Source organism: Osmerus mordax, chromosome 10, assembly GCF_038355195.1.
Source record: "Osmerus mordax isolate fOsmMor3 chromosome 10, fOsmMor3.pri, whole genome shotgun sequence".
In the NCBI taxonomy this organism is placed as follows: Eukaryota; Metazoa; Chordata; class Actinopteri; order Osmeriformes; family Osmeridae; genus Osmerus; species Osmerus mordax.
The window spans coordinates 10,559,199-10,568,907 of NC_090059.1; the positions used below are offsets into that span (position 1 = coordinate 10,559,199).

A 9,709-nucleotide genomic window follows, 5' to 3' on the forward strand; every position below is an offset into this window, starting at 1 on the left:
TATGTTTTCAATTCAAATACACTTTAATAGAGTACACATTTTTGTAAGAATTAAGATTTAGTTTGAGAACATGTTCTGTAGGAAATTGTAATAAGTACCAGCTAATACTAAAATGACTGAAACTAGTCATCTGAACCGGCGTTGCGAAAAAACTACCGGTGTAGTTTTATGTTGCCTATGTCACTCATTAATTAAAACGAATTTTCTGGAAATCGCCGGTTGTCCTACCTAGTACCACTGACATTTTTAAACGAAGTCGGATTTTTTATGAACACTAAGGTCAGATGTGTACGTGCCATCGAGTCCTGTAAGCACTTTCCCCAACGAGTCACAGCGAATCAGGAGTTGCCTTTCAACGTCGATCCCCGGATCTACCCGTGGGGAAATTAGCTACGTCATTGTTCACCGCCGGACACCCGCTAGAAATAAGGAATGGATGTAGGCTACAACGTCTAAAAATGCATTTGTAAAATATTACAGGTAAGAACATTAATGTGGTATAGAATACTATGTATTGTATTTACACAACAGAACCATAACCGTGCATCTAACCTTCAAGGTTTTATTGTAGTTAGCTTACACCGGTTTCCTCACTGAGTGTCATGTCGGAAACCAGCGCTCAACCACCGGTGAATTTTAAATCTCGAGCCCCTCCTTTTAGTTAGCTAGCTAGCTAGATTTCCCTCCGTTGATTTCTAAATGATATGTCCAGGTTTCAGTGCTATCGCAAAACTAAACTTTAACACAACCTTTACGGGTATAGAACGGGGAATGGTAGCTAGCTTGAATCATTGCGTACCAGCCGCACATTATTGTTGCACAATGCTAACCGCAATTGCTGCACCATGTTCCGGCAGTATTGTTACGCTCGCCGTTACCATGGCGTTTGTTCTTACCACGCGCGCACTTGTCTGAATCAAACATTCTGAAGTGTGCTCAAGAAAGACAGCAATATTTCGGTTCACTCTCTACATTCTTATATGAATACCAAAGTTGTAATCAAGCTATTACCAATATCTGAATTTGTTGCGTGTTCGAGGCCTATCTCATCTGCTAAAGCCTCCGCTAGTGCTAGTGAGCCATACTGCCAGGAGTGGGAGGGACCAGTTGCCTTAAACGTGCGTAAAGTCAAGTCACTTGTCTTTGAACTTAGCTAGTTGCAAACGGCTAATTACAGTAGCGCTTAGAATTGTTTGTTTGTTTTCCGATTTCGAGGAGAAAACATAATCATTAATGTTAATTGATTGCACTTAAGATGTATTGCTTTTATCCGTCTTGAATTAGTTATATTGGCTTGGCCCATCTCGTTTCAGTTTGGTCGTCTAGCTAGCAGGAAGACCGATCTGCTTAGCTAACTCCAAACTGAAACTAAATGGGCCAAGCTCAGCTGCCAGGGAACTTTCATTCTTGCCGCTTTAACAGCTGGGAATTTGCAGATGTAACTGTAAGCTACACACGTACGTCTTTTGTTAACCTTGGCTCTTACTGTAGGCCTTGGTGTTGGCTTTAAGCACACTGTAATCAATTAATCAGAATACTCGTCAATTAATGGTGTATTAAATAAGTTGTAAAATGCCAAATGCACGCTTTCCCGATGTCTTTGTTTTTCACTGTGAAATATGCAAATCCAAGGCTAAACTTGTTTACCATGCCTCTAGGCGAGTACACTAACTGCACTAATCTCTGCTTTTGACGTCATTCACAATGCTTCGCACTGAAATTTGAGTTTTTGACCTCACTCAGCAGGCCATATCTGAAATATTTGCTTGTCATGTTAAGTCTGAAGTCAAATGTCAGACTCATGGATTGTTACCATGTGTCATGGGTGCTCTGTTTGCATAACCAAGTAAATCTGTTGACTTTCCAAATGTAATATCTATGTGTGTCACCTTCAACAGCAATGAACAATGACCATAGTTGACAGATCTTCAGAGAAGTCTGACCTGGAGTCAGTGGGGTGCAAGCGCTCCCCGTTCCCCAGCGGCGACGCAGGGATGGACGGCAGCTGCTCCAGCTGGGGAGGGGGACCCTCGCCCAGTGACCCACCCAGGGTGAAGGCTGGGGCAGGGGGCTGCCTAGGACCCACTCCTGGGGCAACCGTGTACAGCAACACGCCCCACTCTGGGGACAGGCCCAAGGAACAAGGTAAAGGCCTGTGGGTTACCATGACTAGATATGTGCTCACTCTCTTTTTGAATATGGAACAACTTTAGGAATCTGCATTTGGCTGGAAATCTGTTTTTGTGCCAGCTTACTATAGTTGCATACTGCTCAAAGGAAAATTTACTCGGAGCTAGGCAAAAAAAGAATGTTTTTTTTTCTTCAATGTAGCTAAATCTTCTGCGACAGTGCATAGTTGGTCCATGCCCAGCCATGCCTCGTGTCTTCTTTCCTTTTTGTCCCTTACTGACTGAACAGGTTTCCTGAGTGTTGTTCCTTACAGCTTCTATGTAGTAACTCTTCCTGTTATGTAGCCATTTTGTGTTAAAGGACTTAGGACTGTAATACATCACCTTAAGTTGCCTGTAGAGGTGACATGAATCATCAGGCTTTTCTACAAGGTCTCTGTTTGGCCAATTTGCCACGACAAGTTACCAAGATACACACCAGGCGCGATTCATCTATTCAGTAATGAAAAAAATGAATGCATGAACGAACGCATAAAAGTAATTTGTCATCATTGTTGCTGTGTTGTTCCTTGTTGTGTGCAGCGGTGCTGACCAGTGGAGACGGCATTGCCCCGCCCCAGAAGGTTCTGTTCTCCCCGGACCGCCTCAGCCTGAAGTGGAACCAGGTCCATCGCATCGGGGCAGGCCTGCAGAACCTCGGCAACACCTGCTTCCTCAACTCGGCCATGCAGTGTCTCACCTACACCGCCCCGCTCACCAACTACATGCTGTCCAGGGAGCACTCCAAGACATGTACGTGAGCTCGCACTGCTTTTGATCTCAGCACCGCAACGTCACTCAAACTGTTTTGTTGGAGTCACTCACTCGTTGATCAAGATTGTCACCGTTTTATGTCGCTGCCAATGTTTATGTTGAAAATCTGTGTTTGGATCTGCGTGATTGTGTCTCTTGCGGTTAATGCTGTTTTGTTTTACAGAACCACTTAGAGGTTGACTAGTAGTGGAGAGCCCTAACTTAGCTCTCCTTTTGTCCGTGTGTGTGTGTGTAGGTCACGAGCCAGGCTTCTGTATGATGTGCACCATGCAGAACCACATCACCCAGGTGTTTGCTAACTCTGGCAACGTCATCAAGCCCATCGGCGTTCTCAACGAGCTCAAACGTGAGTGGCACCCCTCTTGGAAAGGGTGTCTGGCAAACAGCTATCCCTTCAAAACATGATAGGTGGCGCTGTCCAGCCCCCCACTACACTTTGTTTTTTGGAGGGAAAACTTTCCCTCCAAGTTTTCACAGGACTTCTCACATGATTAGGCACAGTATTCTTGGAACAAAGAAGTAGATGGTTTGAATTCAGCAATAAATACCAACTGGCAAATTAACAACCAAATCCAAACTCCAATGTTCGTTGTTGTTTCGGTGGGTGTTTGCTCCAGTGTAGCCTCTAATCCCATCCTCTTGTGGAACTGGTTTACTCATCGTTTTCTCCCTCCTATCCAACAGGGATTGCCAAGCATTTCCGCTACGGGAGCCAAGAGGATGCCCATGAGTTCCTACGCTACACTGTGGATGCTATGCAAAAGTCCTGCCTACCTGGAACCAAGTAGGTGCCCACTTATCTGGAACCTCCTTTACAGACACAGCGAGAAAAGTGCGATTCAGCAAATACATGCCGTCACACAACGACAGGCACGTTCCACCCGTGACGTAGCAACGTACTCGCAGTCACCGTGTCATTCGTCAGTTCTGTTTAGTGTTCAGACACAACCAGGAAGTAGTCACACATCTGAATGTAATCTCGCCTCCTACCACCCAGTGAGACTGTTGATAGATGGATAAGGTGGAGGGCATCCCTGAACACAGTACCCTGAAAACAGACTAGATAAGGAACCTCTGGTGCCAGGCAGATTTCTTACTCTTACAACAGGTTGCCTCTCTCAGTAATTACTCCTGCTCTATTTCCCCTGCAGTATCTTCTCTTTTCCTTTCACGCTCTCTTTCTTGCTCTCTCCTTTTCAAAAGGCTGTTATGATTCAGTGTTTTGGTTAATTTCTCTTGGTTAGGGACGAGGTGGTAGACAATAGCGCATAACACGAAAGCTAACACGACCTAACTCAGGGGCCCTGGTTTGATTGGGACCCAGGCCGCTTCCCGCATGTCTTCTCTCTGTGTCTTTCTCCCTGCTCCCTCTCCACAACTGTCTCTATCAACAGCGTTGACAAAAGTCTTTTCGTAGATCTTCAGCATCTAGTTATTGTTTGATGTGTAATTCTTGAAATCGTTTTCCTCCCGCTCCAGGCTTGACAGGCAGACGCAGGCAACTAGTTTCATCCATCAAGTTTTTGGGGGATATCTAAGGTCAAGAGGTTAGTACTCGTGAGCTCTTTATGGAGCTAAGCATTTACTGTCTCTTTTGGCTAACCCCATCATTTGAGCAAGCGAACCAAACAGCAGGCTTGACAGTTGGTTCTCACCTCTTCACAGTAAAATGTTTAAACTGCAAAGCAGTCTCTGACACCTTCGATCCCTACCTGGACGTCGCCCTGGAGGTTAAGGTAACTGTCCCCCACCCCATGCTTCAGCCTAAACCTGACAACGAGATTGTTAGAGAGAAGTGTCTTGGAGTGTGTGTGTGTGTGTGAGCATTTCTTGTGTGTCTGTGTTCCCCCCTGCAGACTGCTCCCAGCATCACCAAGGCCCTGGAACAGTTTGTGAAGCCAGAGCAGCTGGATGGGGAGAATGCCTACAAATGCACCAAGTGAGCTCATTCACCAACCGTGTCTTTTAGATGTTTGTCCTGATTCCCTTAGACGTTGTAAATGGTCATGCTTGACCCGCTGTTGTGAGTGTTTAACTGAGCCCAGAGAGTGTGTGTGTGTGTGTGTGTGTGTGTGGTGGCCTGCAGGTGTAAGAAGATGGTCCCTGCCTCCAAGAGATTCACCATCCACCGTAGCTCCAACGTCCTCACCATCTCACTCAAGCGCTTCGCCAACTTCAACGGGGGCAAGATCGCAAAGGTACCAGACAAGCACTCACAAGCTCTGCTCTCCTGTGTCACGCCCAGTTGTGGTTGTGTGTGGTTGTGTGTGGTAGTGTGTGTGTGTGTGTTTCACGCGGTAACCCCCATCCCTCTCCCCCTCTGGCAGGACGTGCGGTACCCAGAGTACCTGGACCTGCGCCCCTTCATGTCCCAGAGCCACGGGGAGCCCCAGGTCTACGCCCTCTACGCCGTGCTGGTCCACTCTGGCTTCAGCTGCCACGCCGGACACTACTTCTGCTACATCAAGGTGACACACACACACACATGCTCTCAGAACTGAACTGACATAGCAGTAGTATTTATATCAGAGATGTGTGTGTGTAACACAGCTCTTCCCGTCCCTCCCTCCCTCTCTCTCCCCTCTCTCTCTCTCTCCCCTCTCTCTCTCTCCCCCTCTCTCTCTCTCCCCTCTCTCTCTCTCCCCTCTCCCCCCTCTCTCCCCTCTCCCCCTCTCCCCCTCTCCCCTCTCTCCCCCTCTCTCTCTCTCTCTCTCTCTCCTCTCTCTCTCTCTCTCTCTCTCTCTCTCTCTCTCTCTCTCTCTCTCTCTCTCTCTCTCTCTCTCTCTCTCTCTCTCTCTCTCTCTCTCTCTCTCTCTCTCTCTCTCTCTCTCTCTCTCTCTCTCTCTCTCTCTCCTCTCTCTCTCTCTCTCTCTCTCTCTCTCTCTCTCTCTCTCTCTCTCTCTCTCTCTCTCTCTCTCTCTCTCTCTCTCTCTCTCTCTCTCTCTCTCTCTCTCTCTCTCTCTCTCAGGCCAGTAACGGGCAGTGGTATCAGATGAACGACTCCACGGTGGCCGTCAGTGACATCCGCTCGGTCCTGAACCAGCAGGCCTACGTTCTCTTCTACATCAGGTACCCGACGCCGCTCTGCTGGCCCAGAGGTCGGCCAGGCAGCATGCGTGACTGCCCCCCCCCCCCCCCCCCCCCCCCCCCCCCCCCGCGTCTGTGTGTCCTGACCACATTGTCGTGCTCCTCAGGTCCCCCGAGCTGAAGAACGGGGGAGATTACGGCCACCCGAACCGCAACACCGGCCAGTCGTCCCCGAGGCCGCCCGTCCTCACCCCGCGCCTCAACACCGCGCCCCGGCACACGCACGCCTCCGCCGGCTTCATCGGCCCGCAGCTGCCCCCTCACATGTCAAAGGTAGGGCCGGTGTACACATGGTCATACACACGCACGCGCAGACGTGCACACAGCTGTAATGAATCCGTGTCACGTGTTTTTGTTTTCTCAGAACACCCTACTCATGAACGGGAACGGCTCTCTAAGGGACCACCCGTCTGGCTCCAAGCCCAGCACCAGCACTGGAGGCCCGGGCAAGAGCGCCCAGGGACTCCTCGCATCCTCTTCCTCATCCTCCTCTCTCTCCCGGCCCACTGGGATCCCGGAGCCCGCAAAGCGCCAGAAGCTCTCCTTCTTCATTGGCCAGGGCAAGCAGATTCGCCCCTCCTCCTCCTCCTCCTCAGGCTCGTCCTCCTACTACGCCCAGCCTTCCTCTGCCCACTCTACCTCAGACCCCTCGTCCACTCAGCACCCGCCTCGTGTCAACGGGGCCCCCGGCCGGTAACGGGAGTCAGGGGGGCGGCGGCGCGGCCTTCTTGGTGCCCTACGAACACGAATCGTCGGAGGAGTCGGACCAGGAGGGCGCTGGCCACGAGAACGGCCTGGGTAAGGCCCACGTCAATGGCAGGAATGGGGGAGGGCCCGTGTACGGCCCCGCCCCCCGGCCCCAGCCGCCCTCCAAGACCTCCGGGGAGGCGGGTCAGCACCACCACAACGGGAGCGCCAGTAACGGGAGCCCAGCCTCCAATGGCGTGCCCAAGCCCAGCCAGAACGGTCACCACAAGGTCAACGGAGACCAGATCCCCGAGAAGGTCAGGGAGATCCACTTGAATCATCTTTTGTTTACTTTCTTCTAACCAGCTACACTGATAATAAAAGAAGAGCCTTAAAGTGTTGATTTCAAACATTGCACGATGGTACATGTGTTTAACGGTCCCCTTATTCATTTGTTTGTGTGCTTTGCAGGTGACTGAAAATGGCCATGGAGTCCTGCCCAGTGTGGCTGCCAGCACGGTGAATGGCCAAGAGTCCCACCATAGTCAGACCACCCCCCCCCCAGACCAAGCCCCATGTCCTGATTGAAGGACTCCCCTCTCCCCGCACCCGAGAGACCTGCCTCCATTAACGACATAAGGGCTACCCCTCCCCTCGGTCCCCCACACCCCCTGCTGCTAGCACTCCATCCTCATTGGCCGCGGCCACTAAGACTGACGCTGTAACCGACGCCTCCATGGAGGCTGCCTCCTCCTCTTTCCTTTCAGCTCCCGCCATCTCCCCAGCCTCGTCCCAACCTCTTGGCCCACCCGTCTCCCAGCCTCCCCTAGGCCCGGCGCCGGAGCCCAAGGCCTCTGTGCCGGCCCCCGCCACGCACGGGGCTGGGGACAAGGCCAAGGAGCTCCCGAAGCCCCCCCACAGCAATGGGCTGGGGGGGAGAGGAGACGGCAAGCCCAGCTCCAAGGAGGAGAGACGCTCATCCAGGGACAGAGACAGACCGTTCACCTCAGACAGAGACCGGGAGAGAGACCGCCTCTACTCCTCCGACAGGGAGCGAGAGCGGGACCGGGACAGAGAGCGCTACCCCAGGGACAGAAGCCGGGACCAGGACCGAGACACAGACCGCTACCGCTACCGGAGGGACCACAGGTCGTACCGGGACCCCGCTCGTCCAGCCGGGACCGGCACCACCGGGACTGGGATTGGGAGCGGCGGTGGGAGCGGACGGGCCACCACCCTCGGGACTGCGACCGAGACCGCTGCTCTCACCACTACCACCAGCGCCCACGGGAGGAGCGAGACCGGGGAGAGGAGGGAGCACAGGTACCACGCCCACCGAGACGACCCGCACGGCCGCCGGAGGAGCAGGGAGGAGGGCAGGGAGAGGGGCGAGGGCAGGGAGAGGGACTACCTCGCCAAGCAAGAGCAGACCTCCCTGCCCCATCAGAGCTCCAGCAGGACCACCCACTCCCCCCCGCACCCCTCCACCCCCCTGTGGGGTTCGGCCCTGAGCAGCGAGGACCCGGGGAGGAGCAGGGGGCGCCGAGCGGGAGGAGAGCTCAGAGGAACGGCTTGCCAAGAAACACAAGAAGAGCAAGAAGAAGAAGAAGTCTAAGGATAAAGAGAGGCACCGTAAGCAAAGGTTGGTGTAAACACAGACTGAACATCCACACACCTCCTTTTGATCGGGTTGTAATACCAGAGCAGGGTTTTTTTTTCATTCCTATTTACTGACTGACCCCTTTTCCTCTTTCCTTTACTTTCCGCACCTCCCTCCCCCCCCCTCCAGCAGCTCTGACGTGGAGTCCTCCGACCGGGGCGAGGGCGGCTCCTCCTCTAAACACAAGAAGAAGAAGAAGAAGAGAAAGAGGCGAAGGCACGACACGGAGAGCGAGTCGGAGAGGTCGGGGGTCGAGAGCCTCTCGACCCAGAGTTCCGAGGGGCAGCGGGGGCCACAAGGAGAGGGCGGGCCACAAGCGCCAGCACGACAACCCGGGGAAACGCCGCCGACTTGATGATGATGACGTCTATGAGGGCCACCTGTCGTCTCGCCACCCGTCCCCCTCGGCCCCAGGCAGCAGCGGGACACATCACCATCTGAATGGACACACAGGTACAGGAGAGACGGCAGCCATTTAGCATGCACTGTATGCTTGAAACAATCTGGCGGAATGACCAAATGACCACACCTGATCCATGTATGGTTGAGCGTTGTGGCTGTAGCATTGCCATGACTCATGATGATACCCGTACATTTGCTCACTGATTGGTCAACGTGTTGTGCATCTTAGGTAACGGTTTCAGTCGACCCAGCGGAGACTCCCATGGAAGTTCTACCAACAACATGTACTCAGACATGAGACACTGAGACAGTCTCCTCTCCTCTCGCTAATAGAACAATGTAAGTGACTGTTACTGTTGCTAACCTGTGATGGATAATTATCTTCAGTAATAATGGTTGTTAAAGAAAGGCGGCTGTTCATTGGTTGTTCGGACTTGCTGTTAGTGTTTTCTTCTGAATGTCTGACACTTCTCTCTCTTCTTCCTATTCTCTCCTTTTAGACTTTGAATACTGTACAAAATCAACCTTTTATGGATAATTGAAATTCAGCAGCAAAGGAATGACATCCGCTTATTTGAACGTGGTGCTTAAATCATTGGAGGAATATACTGTATTTTTACCACCTGGAACAGAAATGTTTTAAAGATTCTAGATTCTCTTTTTTTAAAACTTATTTAGTTTTCTTCTCCTAACTCATTGTTTGACAGTGAACCCTGTCTCTCAACGGCCATTTATGATAAAGAATTAATATATACTTGTACTGTAAAGACACGAAAACAAGGAAACAACTTCAGAAGCCTGGAGCTTGACCATCTCACCTGCTGCTCAGTGGAAGACTCAGGACTTTCAACTTTGACCTTAGTTTGAAAACAAGACTTTAAGTACTTGTAAGGGTCACCTGGTTATAAAAGGAAAAAAAAAGAAAAAGACA

The 9,709-nt window shown here is 51.4% G+C and overlaps 1 protein-coding gene across 1 annotated transcript; it reads left to right on the top strand.

Annotated features, from left to right (window-relative positions):
* Nucleotides 1-405: 405 nt before the first annotated feature.
* Nucleotides 406-9,705, top strand: usp42 (ubiquitin specific peptidase 42). Its single transcript, XM_067244199.1, is given in 25 exon segments — nt 406-480; nt 1,899-2,145; nt 2,712-2,921; nt 3,178-3,288; nt 3,627-3,726; nt 4,422-4,489; nt 4,608-4,678; nt 4,799-4,881; nt 5,029-5,140; nt 5,270-5,410; nt 5,911-6,011; nt 6,137-6,302; nt 6,394-6,714; nt 6,716-7,033; nt 7,188-7,271; nt 7,273-7,317; nt 7,319-7,366; nt 7,369-7,878; nt 7,881-8,021; nt 8,023-8,253; nt 8,255-8,358; nt 8,506-8,665; nt 8,667-8,829; nt 9,008-9,117; nt 9,279-9,705. Coding segments are annotated over 23 exon segments (3,603 nt in total). The 5' UTR covers nt 406-480; nt 1,899-1,907; the 3' UTR covers nt 9,085-9,117; nt 9,279-9,705.
* Nucleotides 9,706-9,709: the final 4 nt, after the last annotated feature.